Source organism: Ursus americanus, chromosome 8, assembly GCF_024610735.1.
Source record: "Ursus americanus isolate L20-20 chromosome 8, mUrsAme1.1.p, whole genome shotgun sequence".
Classification (NCBI taxonomy): Eukaryota; Metazoa; Chordata; class Mammalia; order Carnivora; family Ursidae; genus Ursus; species Ursus americanus.
In genome coordinates, this window is record NC_142134.1 from 49,355,174 (window position 1) to 49,377,784 (window position 22,611).

The following is a 22,611-nucleotide window of genomic DNA, read 5'->3' on the forward strand; positions in this document are numbered from 1 at the left end:
CACAGAAGGAGTTTCTGAAAACCAACCAAGAAAAAAAAAGACAATTCTAAGAATTTATCATGTAAGGTGTAAGAATACACAATTTACACAAGAAATTTAAAATCTAACAAGCATAAATGGGATATCCAAACTCAGTGGGAATTAGAAAAATGTAAATTAGAACAATAAGACAATATATCTTTATACCTACTACCCTACAAAAAATAGAGAACAGTACATTAGAGAACAATGTAAAATAGTCAAGAATGCAGAAACAAACAAACAAAAGAATATAGGAACACACTAAACTTTTTTCTCTACAAGAGGGTGTTATTTGCAAGATGCAACCATTACGGAGATCAATCTCCCTGGAAAATTAAGTGTATGCTTAAACAATTTCTACTCCCAGAGAAATATAAGGGGACATGTTCAAGGTTGTTCCTGCAGCACTGTTTGAGAAGGGTGTTGAAGGACATCTGGGTATCCATCGGTGGAAAAGTAGGTAGATAAAAAATAGTGGATGGTCACCATGGAGCTGCACTGTCCAAAACAGGAGCCACTAGCCACAGATGGCTATTTAAATTTAATTTTAAATCAAGTAAAAGTAAATAAATTTAAAATTTCAGTTTCTCAGTCACACTAGCCATATTATTCACTATAATAGTGGCTATAAAGCATTCAGTAGCCGTATGTAGCTTGTGGCTCCTACGTTGGACAATACAGATATAAAATAGTTCCATTATGGAGTACTTAGAAGAAATGGATTAAATGTTCACATTGTGACATAGATAGTCCTTAAAAACATAGTACCTAGTGACAATAATTTGCAACAAAATTAGGTATAATACATAACAGCATCACATAAATTTAAAAAGTACACAGAAAATAATAATATACATTAACCAAGTTAAATCATTTAAATAAAAAGATATGCCAAATTTCAAGGGGTTGGAGTCAAGCATAGGGACAAAGGGGAAAAAAAATAAATCCATCCATACAGATTTTCAAGCTGAGGAGTTTCAGACTATGGAGAACCAGCCCTCATTGTGTTTGTCCTTTGGGAAAGATCACAATATGACTAAGACATGATTCCTAAAACCAAGGAGCACATAGTTCATTTGGGACATGAGTCAAATGATCAAAGAAAAGTAATACAAAAGTCAGAAAACTTTGATAAGCATCCAACAAAAAGAGGGTTATAGAAATTCCAAGGTGAGAGAACCAGGACTGATTTGGGGAAGAAGGGATACTCTACGTGGGTCTTAAAGATGGTGGAAGGAAATGAGGAATTGGACCAAGAACATTCTAGTCAGAGAAAACAGCTTGCACAAAGGAATGGTAGGAAGAAGCCACAAATAGTTCTCTCTTTCAAGGGAAGTACAAAAAATGGTAGAGAATCAGACATGATTCTAAAGCAAGAAGAGCTGGTAGTAGCATATAGATACTGGGTGACCATATCACCCAATTCACCTGGGAATGTCCTGGTTCATGTGTGCTGGCCCAGAACAATTATTCATACACCCTTTTCACTCTCAAAGTGTCCCAGTTTGGGCAAGAAAATACATGACTTTCCTACCATAGAAACAGGCTGATAAAATAGTTTAGCAGAAGGCTTCCTGGTTCCATATTAATTTGATACATTATATATTTGAACCAAGAACTGTTCTGATGCTATAATTATAAAGATTGGAACAAAATTAAAGTATGCACTTTTGGAGAAACCATTTTTCTATAATCTTTAGAAATGATAAGCTGGTCCATGGGAAAAATATTTTAAATGAAAAATTGTTAATGTGCTTCGAGACAATTGCCTGATTCAGAAACACCTCATCAATGTCTCTATTACAAAGAATTAGGCTCTAATAACGTTGACTGGAATCCTCACCTAATAGTATGAGGTTCGTAGAAGCTAACACCAAAGTCACTCCAGCTGGAGCAAACCTAATGGCAGGTGATATCAAATGTGAGCTGCCACATGTATCCTGTTCCATATTTGCAAGAACATGGGGGGAAAATTCAATTAGGAAAACTCAGTTAAAATCAGAATGTGTTAAACATTTTGATTACTAAAAATAAGTTGCTAAAAGCACAATTACCTCAATTTTGGTTAAGAGGTCTTGCAGTTCTCCTGATTCATTCATTGACAAAATTTTCTCAGCACCCTATTAACAAGAAAGGGTGGGGGGGAAAGAAAATCCATTTTGTTAGTATTGGAGGAAATAAAGTTCTAGCCAGGAGAGAGCTTAACCCACAAGATATTGAACACCATTCTTCTCCGCAGATCTAAGTAAACTTACAACCAGGAGTCCAAAGGGGAGGAAATTTCTTATCCCCTTCACATATTCTCCCATTTAGTAAGGCTTAGTGGGAGCAAAAGGAAGACTGCCAGCGGGAGGTAAGAGCCGGGAAGCCTCTGATTCTCAGATTAGGTCCAAATACGGAAGGTTCTAGCACACCCGTCCCCTTCAGAGTTGTTCAGAGAGCCCGAAGGCAGCTCTGCCATCTGGAAAAGGAAACCATTGAGCAAATTCCCAGCCGGGGCTGTCTCCACCTTATTCACAGCAGTGCTGACATGACCCTTCTTACAGTCATGCATGTAAAGATAGCAGCAGCTAATAGTAATAATGAAATTAATAACCACTGATACTAACTAAGCACACGTTATGAACCAAGCACCCAACATCATCTGATTTGAAGTGGTAGACTCTATTTAATAGCACAAAGTGAGCCTCAGTGAGATGAAGCAACAATTCCAAGGCCATGTGGAAAGCAAGCAGAATGGGAATTTGAACACAAGCAGGGAACTTGCTCCAGGGCCTTTGTTTTTCACCTCCAAAACTTGACCATGAAAATGGGAACAGGGGCAATGTCTGCACTTTCCAACAAACTCACAGACCCCTTTCTCCTTTCCTGTCCAGCCTCTTACGTTCTGCTACTCAATTTCCCAAAGCAGAGGCATAGAGAAGGCAGGAAATGATTTCTGATCGAAGGCAGAGACCATGTATGCCTCGTTCACAACCTCTCCCTGGCACAGAGTAACAGTTGCTGGCACAGAAGAAGTGCTGAATCAATTTCTGATTAATCAACAAGACAGGGAGAAATAGCATCACACAGTAAATACTTCTGGGACTCAATTCGTGCCAGGCACGGTGGAAAACACAAAGACTCACTTAAAAAATGTAAAAGGTCTTCATTCTTAAGAAGGTTGCAACAGATTTTTATGTTAACACCCCACAAAGTAAGCCACAAGGTAGAATGGAAAAGAAAAGCGTCAAGTGGGTGGTGCAGGGGAGAGTGAGCAAATCCTAACACGGGGAAAGGATCTGCTTTCCAACAAACCGAGCTTAGCGCCGTTTGATCTGGACTCCAGCTGAAGGGGGGTTTCTAAGACAGGGTAGGCGATTTCTGTACTGGTGTAGAAGAGCCCTTCGTTCTGGGTTTTATTTTACTTCAGTTTATCTTCTAAAATTCATGTCCCCTTAATCACCATCCGAAATGTCGACTTGATGTACTGAACAGTACGATGAACGAACACTCAGGGCTACGGAGGATATATGTAGCTCTACGAGGCACGGTATATTCTTTGGCTTGGGAGTGGCTTGGCCAGGAGGACAAAAGAGACACACCTACAGTGGGAACCGAGGTAACGAAAGCACCAAACAAAACATGAAATTCTAAATCGTAGCAATAACTGGTAATATTTTACTTTTGCTGCATTCTATTTCTTTTAAGAGTCAGCTACGCGCTAAAATGGGAAAAGCCCCAGGGGAATCCGGTCCATGAACGGAAGCAGCAAGGAGAATATATGACTCATTTTTCTTCAATGAAATCACATGCACCACAATGACCCCAAACAAAATGAATGTACCCAGAGAAGCTATCGCGCATCTGCTTCCCAGCAGTTTCCTTATCTCAGCCTGTCAATGAGCCCCAGTCAGTTGTTCAGAATACAATGCATAGGCCAGGAAAGGACTTTCTCATTACCCATCAATACAGGAAATTTGCCCTGCCTCAGCCAATTCCAGCACCATCAACAGTACAAGAGTGGCTTCCACGTTTCAATAGAAACACAGGCTTTCCTCAGATGAAGCGATATACCTAAATGCATGCTAGTCACTGTTCTTCAAGATGCGCCTGCGGTCTGGTGCACAGATGACGTACCAAGTGCCGAAGGTGGGAACAATTCTGCTCTGTACCGGAGACCTGGAAGCTGAGTACTTGGTCCCTCTCTCACGGCTGCTACACAATATAGCATCCACCCACAAGTGCCCCTGGCTGGCCCTCAGATCCTTTCCTCGGAATGAGCTCTCTGCTCTTTTGCCAAGTACTGAACAGAAACAGTGGTCAAAATCCCCCACTTCCCCACTGGGTCCTGCAGCCCCAACGCCTACCCGACCCAGTCCTGGCCGAACGTAAGTGCAAGCTTTTACAGGGCAGGACAAGGACATCGCCTCCTCTCTGCTCCGAAACAACAGCAGCAGCAGCAGCAGGACGGGGATCGCAGCCTCGCTGGCAAGTCTCAGGGAAAAATTAGATTCCTCCCATCCTGTGGCTTGGAACATTGCTTAGGGTATCTCAACGTGCCCGGCTGTGCCCTGCATTTCCCTATTCCAAAGGTCTCATTCCCTGCAGTTTTCCATCAGAAACATTCTAATTATTACTTGGTCTATAAAAACACTTGTGTGTCCAAAAAGGGGAGTGTATTTTTGTTTAAGTATTGACATTCTTAGGGAACACTCTTTTCCCTAAGAGCATCGCATGTGAGTGTGTTAGCTTTTAAAATGTAAGTCTACCGTTCAGTTCTACGCAAGTAGAAGTTAATTCATCTTTCTATGACTTGGCATGGTTTACCAAGACTTCCAGGATACCTATGGAAATATTTTTAATGTATTTCTCAATTGATTCAGAATTTTTTTCTGAAAATTAATACAATCCTGACATTAACGATAAGAGTAACGTGCGGGGTGCCTTCCTGGCTATTTTAATCATCGGTGCAAAGTAAGCATTATTATCTCATTTTTTTAAATAAAGAGAGTAAAGTTTGAAGAAAATAAGGAACATGCCCAGCACCTTTTAGCTAATCAACACAAAGCCTGGCCAGATCTTGAATTCAGGTCGCGCTGCCTCTAAAACCTACACTCTTTCCATGATGCCATGCATGCTATCTGCCCACTGATATAATTTATTAGTGAAAAAATGCTACAGATAAATCTGAGCCTGAGGAACACGACAGTCTAGGATTAGGATTCCCTGTTGACAAGGTGCCCAAGAAAGTCAAGTGAGTGAAAGCTTTCACTGCAATGATTCTAAACAATTCATTTGAATGTGCCAGAGAAGCTAAGGAAGAGCCCAGTTTCTTTCTTTTATCAGTGTGATACCTTATTTGGTTGTTTCAAATACACTGCATATTCCAGGGAAAAGACATAGCTCATTATCAACTTCAATACATGAAATTAGCTCTATTCTTCAATTCTTGCCACCTTAAAATTCTGAGCAGTAAGCTGTGACATGTGAATAAACCACTTTATTTTACATGTAACAAGCTTCTCAGATGAAGATAAGACAGTCTCCATAGTCATATAAATCACCAAAAAGAGACTCACACCTTCAAGGAACAAGAACAAGCTGAGAAAAGATATCAGCCCCTTGCTGATTAGGCCTACCAGACACTTACCATCATTTTTGATCCATGAACGTGCAAAAGCGTGCCCTCATACTCATTCATGCTCATGTTCACATTCAACACAGTTTTGAGCCTCCATTATGCATTAGGTACCGTGCTAAGTGTTAGAGATATAAACAATAAACAAACAAACAAATAGGCTCCCTGTTCCTGAGTGAACATAAAATCTTTTGGAGGAGACAGATGTTAAACAAAAGATCACACAAATGATGTTAATTTCTAACTGTCATAAATACCTCAAAAGAGATGTTGGTGCAAGATGTTGTAAAGGTATATATATATAGTAAGGTGCAATTAACCTAATCAACAAGATTAGGGGAAACTCCGTAGAGTAATGATTAAGTTGTTATCTTTATGAAAAAGAGTAGATAACTGAGCACATAGATGGAATGAAGGAAGGAAATTAATTAGGGCAATAAGGCTACCAAATATCACATGTACACGACTTTCTGTGGTCACATTTCCTTTGATTCAAAATAAGAGAAACTATGTTCAGTGAAACTTCCAGATTCTGCAGAGTATTTTGGATTAGTGCCCTGGAAGAAACATAGGGAAGGGACCAGGCCACAGTGTAGGCAATCTATTTTACCAATAAGCTGAGGAAAACTTAAAGGTTGGTATAAGCCAGCTTGGATTCATCATACTCTTCCAGATCTCTGTGAAGAGTTACAGGTCAAGGGTTTCCAAACATCACCATCAAAAACCGAAATAAGCAAATACAAACACTTAAGTATTTTTTTCTGAAGAATTACTTAAAATTACACATATAGATTTTAGCTCTCCAGGCTGATGGATCTCCACGCTGATATCCAGTCTCCACGAGCCCACAGAGAACATCCATGTTTGGAAACTATTGACCTGAAATTTCTGAGAGGTCCAGAAGAACTAAAAAAAATGTTCTCATTTGGGATGCCTGGGTGGCTCAGTTGGTTAGGCGTCTGCCTTCATCTCAGGTCATGATCCCGGAGTCCTGGGATCGAGCCCCACATCGGGCTTCCTGCTCAATGAAGAGCCTGCTTCTCCCCCTCCCTCTGCTGCTCCCCCTGCTTGGGTGCTCTTTCTCTCTCTCTGTCTGTCAAATAAAATTTTTAAAAAATGTTCTCGTTAACCAAAACCACACACAACTTTTAATGTATATATACATAAAAGCATATTGTGCATTAAACATATATATTATATATTATTTTGTCTTCGTTTTTATTTACATTTATTCATACACCACTTCATCTTACTAAGAAAGTCGCCCTCAATAAAAGATCCATACAATGATATAATAAAATAAAAGTTGAATAAAAATTCAGGACATAAGAAATGCCCTAAATACATTTTAAAATGATAGCTAGGATTGAGCCTTAAATTTAATTCTAAACTAGCTCCTCAGTTGAAACAAAGTTTTTCTTACCGTAGTCGTCTAACAACGTAATGTCTTGCCATCATACCTTAGATGATCTGGCTACTATAATAAATAGTACCCCTGCTTTTTCATTAGCCATAAAAATATAGTCTCCAAATAAATGCCCGCACAGAAGTGGCTCTGGACTCAAATAGTACAAGTTTTCATCCTTCCTGCTGGCTTCAAGCAGGCTCCTTTTGCCTCTCACTTAACTACCTCCCTGCCATATATTTCTCTCTATTTTATGGAACACCCTACGCTGCTTGTTGGAGTATCTTCTGGCGACTGAAATGACACCCAAACTCCTCAGTGCAGGCGACAAAAACCTCCACCGTCTGGTTGCACCAGCCCTTCCAGCCCTCTCCTTTAACACCATATACTCCCAATACTCTGAACCTCTCTCCTTCTCCTGGACATACCAGGAGATAAGGTGCCATTGCACATGTTCTGTACCTTTGCCCAAAGTCTCTTCCATCCTTCCCACCGTCTCCTGGAAAACTTCTCGACGTCTTTCCAAACCCAATTGAAATGTTAACCTTCTCGATGAAGCTTCTTCGATTTTCCCAGACAAAAACTGGTATTCCTTCCTGTGGAAGGCCAGGAGATAAGGTGCCATTGCACATGTTCTGTACCTTTGCCCAAAGTCTCTTCCATCCTTCCCACCGTCTCCTGGAAAACTTCTCGACGTCTTTCCAAACCCAATTGAAATGTTAACCTTCTCGATGAAGCTTCTTCGATTTTCCCAGACAAAAACTGGTATTCCTTCCTGTGGGCTCGCCCCACTGCACCGTGAGCCCAGCGCTGATTACAGGGGCTACGACGTCTTCAAGGACCCAGTGCTTCGCGTGGTGCACCACAGACACTCAGTAAGCATTTGCCATGTTGTCTTCAGCCGTTTGGGAGTCAATACAGCATTAAATTCCAAACGGCTGTTTCTTATCATGCTGGCTGATTTCAAAAGGACAGCTAAGCAAAGGCATAAATCAAAATGCACCTCGGTGGACGTAAAGCTGCAAGCTGATTCGCTTTGATGCTAGAACGCCAGACACCTAGAGGCATGAGAGGACGAACACCATGTGAATGCTTTCCCCTGACCGTTGCTGCTTCAGCCGGGCCCTTGATGGGAAGTGAAGAGCAAACCGCTGGAGGCCACGCTCTGATGGAGACCAGGAGGCTGGGACTGTCTGGTGCCAGTTGCTAAAGGATCTTTCTGCTGTGTAATCAGGAGAGCAGATGGCAGGGTTGGCATTCAAGGAGCTCAACCAGCACCTAGCACGGTCACTGCCAAAGGATATGCTCAATAAATGTTTGTTTCTGGGGCTGCCATGCCCACCAGAACAGGAGGTTACATCAGCCTGGAGACAGGCCACCTGAGCCCTGCTGACAAAGGCCGAATTTACTTCAGGAATCAGCTCTGGATCATCTCCAGTACCTGAACAAACTCCATTGAGACCCTGGACTTCTACACCAAACACTGAGGCCTGGAAAACGTTCAAAGCGGGTGTAGCGATATCCCTCCAGTGTCTTATAAAGCACGGTAAACCTCCATAGAAAATCTCACTCTAAAGAGCACAGTTTTCCCGTGTCCCTGGCAGGAAGAAAAAAACTGCAAAACTGACCGTAAACTAGTGGACTGGCTTTGTATAATTATATAATACTGATTTGGGGGTTTTAAAAAATGCCTGCCAAAGACAGTGATTTAGGTTTTGGGTAATTAATGCCCAGCCACTTTTTTTTTCAGTGTAGCTATAAAGAACAATTCCCCACGGAGGCCAATCTTGATCTTTTCATACTAAAGCCATATCATCGAAGTAGATGGTCATGGGGATCTATGATTCTCTTTTCTATGCAAAAGGCCATCTCGCTTGTTCCTTTATTTATTTATTTATTTATTTATTTATTTATTTATTCTTGTTCCTTTAAAATTATTATCATATCATATAAAAGTGACATCAAGTCATTAGGTTAAAATATATATATATATATATATATATATATATATATATATATATATATATATATATATATATATATATATAGTAGTAGGAGCTGAGCTAGAAGCCAGGAAGACTATTTTATTTAATAGACTTAAGACTATTGTCTACTGTGTCACAAAATTCTCTGCATAAACTGATTTTTAGAATGCAGTGATTAAGTTCACCAAAAGTTTTTTTAATTCAGATATAATTGATAGATAACATTTTACTAGTTTAAGGTATACCACATAATGATTCAATATTTGTATATGTTGCAAAATGATCACCACAGTAAGTCCAGTTAACATCCATCACAGCACATAGTTACACACTTTTTTGATGAGAACTTTTAAGATCTAACTCTCTTAAAAAGCTTTCAAGCACACAATGCAATATTGCTAGCTAGAGTTACCATGCTGTACATGACATCCCCAGTATTTATTTATTTTATAACTGGAAGTTTGTACCTTTTGACCCCCTTCATCTATTTTGCCTCCCTGTCCCATACCCACCTTTGGCAACCACCAATCTGTTCTTTATAGCTATGAATTCATTGTTTGGGTTTTTTTCCTTTAGATTCCACAAGTAAGGTCATAGTGTATTTGTCTTTGTCTATCTTCCTTACTTCACGTATTAGAATGATGCCCTCAATTCCATCCATGTTGTCAAAAATGACAGGATTTCATTCTTTTTTTATGGGTGAATTATATATATATATATATATATATATATATATATATATATATATATATATATCACAATTTCTTTATCCATTCATCCACTGATGAACACTGAGGTTGTTTCCATATCTTGGCTATTGAAAACATTGCTGCAGTGAATATGGGGGTACACATACCTTTTTGAGTTAGTGCTTCTGTTTTCTTTAGATAAATACCCAGAAGTGAAATTGCTGGATCATATGGTAGTTCTATTTTTAATTCTGTGAGAAACCTCCACGCTATCCTCCACAGCGGCTGCACCAATTTACTTTCCCTCCAACAGCGCACAAGGGTCCCCTTATGTCTACATCGTCTCTAACACTTGTTCTTGCCTGTCTTTTTGATCACGGCCATTCTAACAGATGTGAGGCAGTATCTCATTATGGTTTATATTTGCGTTTTCCTGATAATTAGTATGGTTGAGCACCTTTTCATGGATTTCTTGACCATCTGTATGTCTTCTTTGAAAAAAAAAAAAAGTCCATTCAGATCATATGCCCATTTCTTAGTTGGATTGCTTATCTTTTCACTATTTAGTTGTATGAGTTCTTTATATTATGGGGTATTAATCCTTTATCAGATACATAATTTGCAAATATTTTCTCTCATTTGGGAGGTTGCCTTTTCATTTTGTTGATGGTTTCCTTTGCTGTGCAGAAGCTTTTTGGTTTGATGTAGTCCCACCTGTACATTTTTACAACCAAAGGTTTTCTGAATAAGACTCCAGATTCAATCCTAGTGCCCTCACTTACAAATTAATTTAACTTAGACAAATAATGTAAACTCTTTAAGATTCAGTTTCCTTATTTGTAAATTGGGTATAATTATGTTTATAATGTTGTTGTAAAAATTACATGAGATGATATATAAGTCTAGAACAATGTGTGACACATAATTGGAATTCAATAAATGGTAGTTGTTTATTTGTTGCTGTTATTGTTGTTGTTGTTGAAGTCTTTGAGAAAAATTGTAATTTAGGATTAATTCTGAGTGCACAAAATTTGGTCTGCAAACATTTCCTATCTAGAGTCAATAAATAATAAAAGAAAAGTCAAGATGAACAAGAGTATTACATTGTTTTTGGATGATGCCACCATAAAGTAAAGAGAATGTAATAAAAAAAAAAAGGGAGGTGGTGTGTCATACAAACTGGGATGAAAGTGACTTATTAAAAACAAAAGGTGCATGTGATGTGATGAGTACTGGGTGTTCTTTGCAACTGATGAATCGTTGAACACTACATCTGAAACTAATAATGTACTATATGTTGGCTAATTAAATTTAAATAAAAAAAAGAAAAGAAAAGGTGATATGAAATTTGAAGGCTTTCTAGCTAAGTTGTAGAACTGCGAAAGTAGTCTTCATTATGAGAGATTTAACTAGCTTTTGGTTAAGGGTCTCTGGAAAGTCAGAAACTAAGGACAGTTAGTGAACAATATTACTGAAAAAAACTGAGTTGATTATTTTTCTTGGATAACATGGGTATTTAATCACTCAGCAGGAAAAATACATGAGGAAGATTCATATGGTGAGGGGAATTGAGAAATATAATTAGTTGATCAAAATGTCAATTATAATTCCATTAATAGGAGGGAGTTCCTACTTGAATAGGCTTAAATCCCAGATAGGATCCAAGGATATTTAGACACGGACAGCCTACTGAAGAATCAGCACCGAAGCTTACGCATTCAATAAAAACTACTCTCTCTCTTATTATGTGCTTAGTGAAATTATCACCCCTACCTACTTGTTACCTAGAAAGACTTTTCTGCAGTGTTCTGAAGTTCGGGGTCATGAAATCAAACAGATATCTCATTTTTATAAGGTACTATAATGCTAAAGAGTCATGAGTTGTCTCATAATCATTCTTTTTAAACTCATGAGAATAACCCAATGCATCTTTTAAGATCCCAGCAGGAAATTTGGATGCCCAGAGTTTAATTGAGGAGCATTTAATGAAGGGATAATCTACAGAAGTGTGGACGACATTCAGCAAACATTTCACTTGGTGAAACACTGGGGATGGGCAACAACAAAGTTGTAACTACCCCGGGTCCAGCAATCTTGAGGAAGGTATTATATGACCGAGCTTAACAAAAGAGGCAGCCATGGGAAAGAGGCTGAGAGGAACTCAGCAACCTCCGAACTCAGCTTGAAGGGAGCAGAGAACACAAACAGCCTCTCTCTCCTGCCTCACTCAGATTTCCCCCTTAGCCTCCCTCTGACTGAAGTCAGAAGGCAAAGCAATCTACGTGGTGGCATCTGTCAAGTTTGCCTTGCTTTGGCTCAGAACAGGCCACTGATGGGGACAGAAAGGATCTGGAAGGAAAAACAGAAAGTAACCAGCCCACCAGCCATGAGTCACATGACTCCTTTCATTCTACTGGAGTCGATCACCATTTGAGTCCATTTATTATGTGTCTTCAGAACACGAAGATAAGAATATGAGACTCTTCCTGTAAGCCTAGGGTGAAAGGAAGTGAATCGTGTGGGTAACAAGGTATGTTGGAAAGGCTGAACCGCTGGAGTTAAAACTGTGGGTTCGGCCACATATTAAATCCTGTCTCTGCTACTTAATCAGGTGTACAGCTTGGGCAAGTTACTTAAGCCCTCAAAACCTCAGTTTTCTCAGCCATAAAATGAAGAGGAAAATATCACTATCTGGTGGAGTTGTAAGAATTAAATGAGATAAGGCATGTGACGTGCTTAGCATCGTACCAGGCCCGCACAGAGCCTTAGTCATGAGAGTCAGATTTGTTTATTGTTGTTGTTTTCAGCAGACTAGTAGAAGGAATGGATTTGCCACCGAGCCTAATTCCAAAGATCTACCTTGAAAGCCTCATTGTCAACTCTTTTCTTTTTTAAATCAACTGCAGTGACCTCCTTGTTGTGGGACTGTCCTCCTTCTATGACTGGTGAGGAGAGAATATTAATTACCTCCACTCTACTGTCACTATCCATTCTCCTTTTTAGTCAGAGAATCCTCTGAAATTTATTTACGCATAGCTTATAGCCAAAGACTATTTTCCCAGCCAGTTATGTGACTGAGCCATGTGACTGAGACCTTGCCAGTGAGATGTGAGAAGTAATGCGTACAGCTTCCAGGCCAGATCCTAAAACCAAACAGATCATCCTATACTTATTCCTTTTACCTTTTAATAAGCTGGAAAAAAGTGTAATGGAGTTGAGCCATTTTTAACCAGGAAGCGAGGACTCACCCTGAAGGGAGGTGGAGTAAGATAAAAATCACTCCCGGAGCAGCACCAGCTCCGAACCTACTTGAGAGGCAGATAAATTCTACTTTATTTGAACCAATAACCTATGATTTATATAAATGATGGATAACCACATAGATACATAGATATAGACATACATACATATGGATGGATGGAGGGGCAGACGGATGGACAGACAGATTTACGTAGGTTTATAGAGACAGAGACAGAGATAGATAGAGATAGGATGAGGATGACGTTATAGAAGTGAGTTGGAGGCCACCATAAACTCCTGGGTACTGTCCAAAATTTAAGAATTTTTTCAGCTACAAGGAATTTAGAAAAAGAAGTAAAACAGGATGGCAATAATAGCCTTGTCCAGAAAGATTTCTTATAGATATTTTTAGACTCTTTCCCCACTCCTTTAGGAACTCTCCCTGCCAGAAATGTCTTCTCTTTGGAGAAGGACACCGAGGAACTAATTGTGTAGGCAGGTCAGGAAGGATGAATAAAACTCAGGTCTCTAAATCTGGACTGAGAACAAAGCCCGCTCCTCCTTTGTCATCTCCCTTTGTCTTGGCCTCTGTGGCCTCCAAAGAAAGCAAGCTTGGGATTTTTTCAAAGTTATAAGCCTCCTGTGATTCATCTCTTGAGAAACTTGGCTGTTTCAGGGATTGGACAATGCCAGGAGGACAGATCTTAAGGGGTATGGGAGGGAGGGGTTTGAGCAATGGCCCTAAGTGAAGCCTCTGGTAGTTTATTGAGCACATCCCATTAACAATGTGCTCTATAAGCACTACCCATTTAAACTTTACTGCATCCCTGCAAAACATTTTTTAAAATCCTAAGTTTTAAAATGGGGAAACTGAGACTCAAAGAGATTAGAAAATTGTAAGTGTCGGGGCACCTGGGTGGCACAGCGGTTAAGCGTCTGCCTTCGGCTCAGGGCGTGATCCCGGCGTTATGGGATCGAGCCCCACATCAGGCTCCTCCGCTATGAGCCTGTTTCTTCCTCTCCCACTCCCCTGCTTGTGTTCCCTCTCTCGCTGGCTGTCTATCTCTCTGTCGAATAAATAAATAAAATCTTTAAAAAAAAAAAAAAAAGAAAATTGTAAGTGTCACAGGAGTACTTGTTCAAGGTTGTCACACAGCTAACAGTTATCAGGGTCATGGTTCACATCTAGGTCCCCCTGGCTCCAAAATCTATGCTTTTCTTCACTGAACTTCACTTTTTCCATTTTAAAAAATATATATTTTCCAAATAATATCTACCTCTAAGGGATGCTATGAGAATAAAGCACGATACTAACACATTAAGCCACAGTTTAACATAAAACATAGTAAGTGCTCAATAAATAATGCCCATTGCTACTATCATTACTATAACTTTTATTATTATCCTCACACACCATGATATTAATATATTACAAGTTTTGCCCAATGTTCAGTGATGGTAGATGATAAAGAACATAGCTCTTAGATCTTGTCATTTCTTAGGTCCCCTAGACCGTTTCAGCATTTCATTTGTGCCATCAGGGAAGGCAAACTTCTGCTCTAAGGTTCTGACCTGTGTATCCCCTATTTGTCTTCCTGAAGCACAGAAGTAAATGGGTGGAAATAGAGGCTATCTGTCAAAGGACAGGTCTGTTTTGGAATGTCCAGAGGGTAAATATGTAGTGCTCTTATTTAGAAGATGGGCTAATGCAAAAGTTATCCACGAAATGACCATTTACCTTACCCACCATTTCATAAGGCAAAGCATGGTCATAGATAAAAAATAATATACCAATACTAAAAAGAGGAAATAAGCTAAGAGAAATGAAAGCATACTTGAAGCAGTCAAAAGTAAAATTAAAAAAGTAGATTCCAAGAATAAAAAGAAATGTAATATAATCAATGAAAACTAGATAAAATGAAGCATATAAAAACTAGGAAAAAGATATTAGTGAAATAAAATATTATAACCAAAGCCACCACAGACTAAGAAAATTAAGATAAAGAGAGCCCCAGAAACATTTCAAAAATAAAACAAAATGGGGGAAAATATTTAAAAGTGGGAAATTAACCAGTTAAGGTATATGAGGTATGAGAATAAAAGCCAAAGAGTTTTATTAGAATGCATAAATGGGGCAGCCTCTAAGACCCGAAGCATCAACCCTCGCATGGAAACTACCCAGGCTTTCAAAGCCAAAGCACCGAGTTACTAAACTATAAAAGGCACCACCAAGCAGCTAGTTCCTCCAATCAGCATCCTAGCCATCAATCCTGACTCCACTTTTCATCACCTCATGTCCAACCCAACCTGCAATGTCTAGATGGAATCCACCCATTTCTCATCACCTCTACTGCTGACAGCCTACTCCAAGGGTTGGCACTTTCCCTGCTTTTATTCTTACATGCCTCCACTTCTCTTCTCCATGGAGACCACAATAATATTCTATAAAGTCAGAAGGGTCACTTCACTTGCCATTCTCCTGATTAAAAGCATTGAACTCCTCTGCCTTCCATTTATATCAGAAGCCAGATCTCGTACCGTGACCTATAGGATCCTGTGCAGATAGTCCTAAGTCTGACCCACCTCAGTCTCACCTCGGTCTCAAGCTCACAAACTTTCCACTGGGCTTTCCCCCCATGTTCTTTCAGCTCCTAGAACAGGTCAACCTTCTCCTGCCTTAGAGTATCGGCACGTGCTTCAATGCACACAATCTCTACCATCAGAATGCACAACTCCCAGGCTCTCTTTGTGATGGCCTCATTGCAAAGCTCCAAGTCTTAGCCTCAAATCCCAGATCCTTACACAGACCTTCTCAGATCACCCAAATTAATTAAACTCTTTTTCTAATTACTACCAATCCTGATCCTATTAACTTCCTAGTAGTTCACAATCTGTAACTTAGTACATACTTATTTACCTGTTCCTCTCTCCCAGTAGAATGTAATCTCCATGGGAGCAGAGACAACAGCTATTTAATGTAACACTGTGTGTAGCTGGCACCTGGCATGGGACTGGACTCCTATTAGTTTCTCATAAATATTTGCTGAATGAAACACCGTGCGGTGGGCTTCCTCTCCAAAGCTTTGGCCTCCCTAGTGGATAAGAATCCTCAAGACTCAGAATCAAAGGACCAAAAGCAGGATACTTGTTCTCCTTGCTCTTCACCCACATCTGGCCTCCCACTCACCTGTGAGTACTGCCCAACTTAGAGATTAGTGTTAGGATAACTGGATATAACAGGATTGAATTCTGTGGCTTGTCTCCTTGATGGGTGTAGTTTGCAATCTGGTCACAGTCTCCCTTCCCGCAGTGACTCTTTGTTCTTGAACAGAATAAAGTTGAATGACACGGCATTGCCATCATGGCCAAAAATGATCAAACATCAGCAATTTGTTATTGTTCAACTTAATATATACATACCAGTCCACAAACATTAATGCTAAAGAACGTGCTACAAATAATAAAATGCATCCAAATAGTTTCTCAAAGGCTACTGTGACATATGGGGATATTTTTTTGTGTATATATGTATACATGTTTTTTTTATTTAAGTTCAATTAGCCAACATATAGTACATCATTAGTTTCAGATGTAGCGTTCAGTAATTCATCAGTTGCATATATATGGGCATATTTTTAAATAAAAGATGCCGGCAAACACTCAGAAACTAAATTCTGGTTCATTACCAGTTTTGTCTATATCAGACCATAAGTATCAGTACCTTGTTCTACGAGACCAAATTAAACTATCATCTCTTTACCCCTGACATTTCTGGTCTGGATAAAAAAGCAGGAAAACAATCATAGCACTGGTTCACCCAGCCCAGCATTCACGAACAAATCAGCTAAAATATAAGACTGATATCACACACACACCCAACAGTGACAACAAGGCATCTGGAAGCCCCCAGTAAGGTACGTACACTGCTAAGGACTTATATGTTGAAGAATACGAACACATAGCATTTCTCCTCCAGAAAAACTCCACATGCATCCAGATACCGTTCCTCACAGTGCAGGAGAAACGTCACTGACTCCTGAATTCAGTGTTTTACATCAGATAGTTTCCAAAAGTCCAACACTCAATTGCGAGAGCACGCAGGACCCTTTGCAAAGTCTAGCATCAAACCCCGTGCCAAGCCATCACCGATGTTGGTGGGATGGGCCTTAGCCCCTGCTCAAGGCGAATTCAAAAACTAAGCAAATTAGACAATCATTTTTAAGGCAGGCAAAGAAATGAAGCAAAGACTCACTGAGAGTATATTTTACTACAAACACAGCTCATTGAAGATCAAGGGAAGCAAATCTGGCAGTTGTACAAAGGCATCCAATAATCTCTGACAAAGAGGTAAGAGTTGAATTGAAGAAGGAAGAAAGTGCCTGTAGCTACGCATAGTGTCCCTGGCGTACAGCTGAAAAAAATTATGAATTGGTAATATAGTCAGCCTCCTCCATCATGTGTTTTGATAATCATACAACCCCTGCAGGCTCATAGATCACCACAGGTAACAAAGGGGGTATTAAGGTGACATTAAACTCCAGCAACCATCCAATACGGAATAGAGTGGGCTTGTCTTCTTACCGATGCCGACCAACTATGGAGCCAACCAAACGCTTTCCTGAGCTATTAGCGAATTAAAACTGTTGTTTTTTTTTAATTCAGTGAATGACAAACTTCATATGAGTTTTAAAAGGTTCTTATTGTCGCCCCAAGCAAGATACCTTTAAGGGAAAAAGCTGTTTCAAGGATAGGCCTTGTTGGAAGGTAGCTTGAGGGAAAAGGTGAGTCTGAGAATGGAAGGAATATAGAAGCAGAGAGGCAGCAAAGGAGGATGGCCTCACTGCTCCGTAGGAGACAAGAGAGATTCTTTGTTTTCGCTTTCAGAGAAAGAGAACACAGAGACGGGGGTGGGGGGTGGGAGGGCCAGGATAAATAGAGCAATCTAGGGCTTCGTGGTGAAGAACATCAAGGGCCCTGAGCCAAAACAACTTTAAAGAAGCTCATGTTTAATTGGAAGCTGTCTCTGTCAAAGCGTGTTTGTTTAGTGCAAAGCAAGTCTTGAGTAAATTCTGCTCCTGCTTGCTTTGGAAGTATCATGTACAGAGAAGCCAGAAAAGGGCTAAATTTCACATCAATTTCACCATGGCACAGGAGAGAAACTGCAGAGAAAGAAATACATCTGTGGCAGAAGCGAGCTTAAGAATGCTGATCACTCCACCCTCATTCCCCCTTCACCCTCAAGAATTCACGAAAGTCATGGTGAGGATTTGGGACATGCATCAGGAATGCAATTTTGCAGCTAAATTGAACGTCACCCATATCCTCAGGGGTCAGGCATCATCGTCTAGGTTTTGCTTCTGTGAAGCCATTTGTTCCTAAATTGTCTGTTCATTTGAAAATACTTTTTGATGTCCCAGAAGGACCGAAATGTAGGTACCAAATACAAAATCAACAACATAAGTTGTATTTCATGGTTAAGAAAGTCAAATCTAATTTGCTAATAGGTTTGTTTGAAGTCAGTTCTCAAAATTTATCTGTGACAGACAAAGCAAACAATGACTGGAGTCAAGAATGATCAAAAAGGCACGAAAATGTCTTCTGCTTAAATTTCCATTTCCAGAGGGGATTGTTCCTTGAAACAAAATCCTCTGCATTATGGAGTAGTCAGAACACCCATGACATTTTTAGATTAGGTGATCCTCTGCTGGGAAATGCAACAGTTGTGGAATTCGAGTCAGTCTGCCCAAATGCAGACCCTGCTGTATTTTCTTTGTTTTATTTTTTTAATAAGAAGATACAAACTTATAGGGGCGCCTGGGTGGCACAGCGGTTAAGCGTCTGCCTTCGGCTCAGGGCGTGATCCCGGCGTTGTGGGATCAAGCCCCACATCAGGCTCCTCCGCTGTGAGCCTGCTTCTTCCTCTCCCACTCCCCCTGCTTGTATTTGCTCTCTCGCTGGCTGTCTCTGTCTCTGTAGAATAAATAAATAAAATCTTAAAAAAAAAAAAAGATACAAACTTATAAAACTTGGCCACTTTGATGGCTTTTTATTCAACCATTTACAATTTTAGAATTTACCATTAACTTCACCAAATATTTGAAGTTTCTAACAGATGGCAACAAAAGGAAAAATAGCATAGAGGTAATCCAGATTTCAAATTTCAGAGGTCTATTTTAAGACATCGTCTCCTCAAAATGTATCATACCTCTGGGTAATAATCTCCTATTAATATAGAATATTTTTATACACCTATCAATTAAGATACCCATAAATAGCATACATAGAAGTTTGTATGTCATTCACTCGCTCAATAGTCAAAATGGCTACAGACTAAACATGATAAGAGCCTGAATTAGGGTATAAGGAAATCAGCAGAAATAACCAATATTCAGGAGGTAGAATCCAGAGTTCTTGGTGGCCAAGGGATTGTAACCAAGGGTGACCATCCCATTGTGAGTGATGAGATAAAAAGAGGAATATATGTGCCTATTGTAAAGACATTCATATGTGATTAATGCCTATCTTATTAGTTTGAAATATTAACTCATAAAATTTATAGCACTTACTGGAGTTGATATTTTTATATAGTCAGGATGCTATTTTGCCATCTTCTGTAATTGCAATTTTGAGGGTGCATAACAGAGTCATCTTCAAAATGCTATAATTAAGGATGACAGCACTCCCCAATAAATCTAAACTTGGAGAACTTATGGTTTTGCTATGTAAATTTGCGATGAAATAAATACTTGACAATTTTTAAAGCAAAAATAAAAACTGGTCGCAGGCAAATCTGTTATTACACTAGAATTACAAAAATAAGTCTTTCAAATACATAGATTATTAGATAAGATTTCTTCGTTCTGTAAACCAAAGGGTCCACATATCAAAAAGCAGAAGCTGAAAAAACTAAGATGATTTATTCTGCAAGTAACTTTAGGTCAAAGTTAAAGATGACTTATTAGGGGTCATAAAATAGCAGTGGATGTAGTAAATTTATGTCTTTGCTTTGTTCCCTGTCATATTGTAACCAAAGCTATTTCTACCCTGCCATAATGTGTATTTTTAATCAGACAGTATTAGCCACAGCCGAGCAAACCACAAGTCACAAGGACAGATGACTGTAACTCTATTTATGTTAGAGATAGATTTCTGTGACATTGCATATAAGCAGGATTTATAAATCAAATTAAATTTCCACTTCACTTCCATAATAATTTTGCTTCTAATGAAATCATTTTGACCCTAAATTTCATCTTTAAAAACATACTTGGAGAAAATATATAAATTTTTCTGTAGGTTTCTAAAGTAACCACAGTAATCTGAAAAAATAATATCTACTCTTTATTGATTAAATGCTGCCCATGATAAAGTAGGGTAATGAAGAAATCTGAAAGCTTCAGGGGGTTTCTCCTGTAAGTGTTCTCCAGTAAGACTAAACAGTGGTAGGTAAGGCCTTGTTTTGCCTGAGCAAGTATACCATAGTTTTGCTGAAGTGTTCTCCAGTAAGACTAAACAGTGGTAGGTAAGGCCTTGTTTTGCCTGAGCAAGTATACCATAGTTTTGCTTTAAACAACTTCTAAGCCCTCAGACTCAATGAGACCTTGTCTTGCGCTGGCTGAGTGGGTCCGCCCCAAGTCTTCAAAAGTAAAATTCTGTTTACTTGTACATTACCTTAGAAGGGAAGAATCATTAAAAATTTAAAGTGTCGGGGTGCCTGGGTAGCGCAGTCCTTAAGCGTCTGCCTTCGGCTCAGGGCGTGATCCCAGTATTCTGGGATTGAGCCCCATATCAGGCTCCTCTGCTGGGAGCCTGCTTCTTCCTCTCCCACTCCCCCTGCTTGTGTTCCCTCTCTCGCTGGCTGTCTCTATGTCAAATAAATAAATAAAATCTTTAAAAAAAAAAAATTTAAAGTGTCATTCCCAAATTTGCCAATTCATTGTATTGACTTAAAGTGTGGCATACCTACACTTCACATACATTTTTTTAAAAGATTTTATTTATTTGTCAGAGAGAGAGAGAGAGAGAGAGAGAGAGCACACAGCAGGGGGAGCAGTAGGCAGAGGGAGAAGCAGGATCCCTGCTTAGCAAGGAGCCCCATGTGGGACTCGATCCCAGAACCCTGGGATCACACCCCAAGCCGAAGGCAGATGCTTAACTGATTGAGCCACCCAGGCATCCCTACTTCATGTACTTTTTAAGGCAGCAAATGCAGTGGCATTTTAATAAGATTTGCACCATAGGTGCTTTCCCAAGCAACCCATCAGCAGCCTGTATAGAATTGTAGGTACAAGCTCCTTATCGCGTGGATGTGGTAAACTAGTGACTCCTAGTGGTTGGTACGTAGTTGTGAAATTACCTCTTTCCAGCAAAGTCAAAAAGAAGGGGAAAAATAATACATAATGCTTCATTCCCTTCCAAAACAAACAAATGAAAAAGAGTTACTGCTATCAGAAATATTTTTAAATGGATCATTTCTACACATGCAAAGAAAACACATGCATAAATAAACATTTTTAAAACTCTTACTAATAAAAACTACATTGGAAACTGTCCAAAGCAGCAAAACTAAAATTTATTGATGCATATTGCTAAAATACAATCGTAGCTTAATATGCCCATCTCTGGGATTTTGTCCTAAAAACATAATTCAACAGGAACAAAAATCTGTATCCAACATTATCTATAAAGCAAAACACAAAACTAGAAAAATTTCCAACAAGAAGGAAATGTTTTAACAAATTCAAATATGTCACCGTGATGATATATAATAAGATAATTCTCAAGTTTAATTATAAGTACTAGGAGACAAAATGAACTGTTTTGGATAAAATATTAGGCTTAAAAAGCAGAGTAAAAATGGTTCATTTATTATGAAATGTCACCATAAAATATACATACATATGTATATACAGACTGGAAGGTACTACAGAAGATGGACCTAATTGTATCAAGGCAGTAATAGTATCTATTTTTCTTATTAAAGACTATTTTTTCCAGAGTGGTTTTAGGTTCATAGCAAAATTGAGGTGAAAGTACAGAGACTTCCCATATACTCCCCCCTCCCACACATGTAGACCCTCCTCCCTCATTATCAACATCTCCCGAGAGTGGCACATTACTACAGCTGATGAACCCACACTGACACATCATTATCACTGAAGTCCATAGTCACACTTGGTGCTATACACTGGAGGGGTTTGGACCAATGTATTATGACACGTATCTATCATTATAGTATCATACAGAGCATTCTCCCTAAAAATCCTGTGTATTCTATATTTTTAATGTTTCAAACATCTTTTGTTTTCCCAATAAAAAATGTTAAAGAAAAGAAAATATCTAAATCATGAATTTCTTTCAGAGTAACATGTAAGGATAAGCTAACAATGAACTTCTCAAAATTCAAATCTAATCCAGTTTCTCTCCAACACCTATTCACCCTTATAGCCCACTCCCTCTTACTTCCTCAGGAAAGTCTTCCCTAACACCCTAGTCTGGGTAGAAGTACTTTATTAAATGTTCTCAAAGACCCTATTCTTTTCCTTCAGAATGTAGCTCTCCCTTTGTGACTACGAGAGTGACTGCTAAGGTTTGTGTTTTCCATTAGATTGTGAGAGAAACACTGCGTATCCAGGAAGCACTCAATACAAT

At 39.2% G+C, this 22,611-nt stretch overlaps 1 protein-coding gene across 4 annotated transcripts in view; it reads right to left on the minus strand.

Annotated features, from left to right (window-relative positions):
* Positions 1-22,611, minus strand: part of GRXCR1 (glutaredoxin and cysteine rich domain containing 1) — a 296,334-nt gene that overhangs the window by 7,314 nt on the left and 266,409 nt on the right. For 2 of the 4 annotated variants that reach the window (XR_015725510.1, XM_045815995.2), the window contains one exon: positions 2,076-2,141. The exons of the other annotated variants lie outside the window; for them this stretch is intronic. Coding sequence is in view for 1 of the 2 variants with exons in the window: in XM_045815995.2 (XP_045671951.1) it covers positions 2,076-2,141 (66 nt within the window). In the remaining variant the exon portion in view is untranslated. The remainder of the gene's footprint in view (positions 1-2,075; positions 2,142-22,611) is intronic. 4 annotated transcript variants of the gene reach the window in all.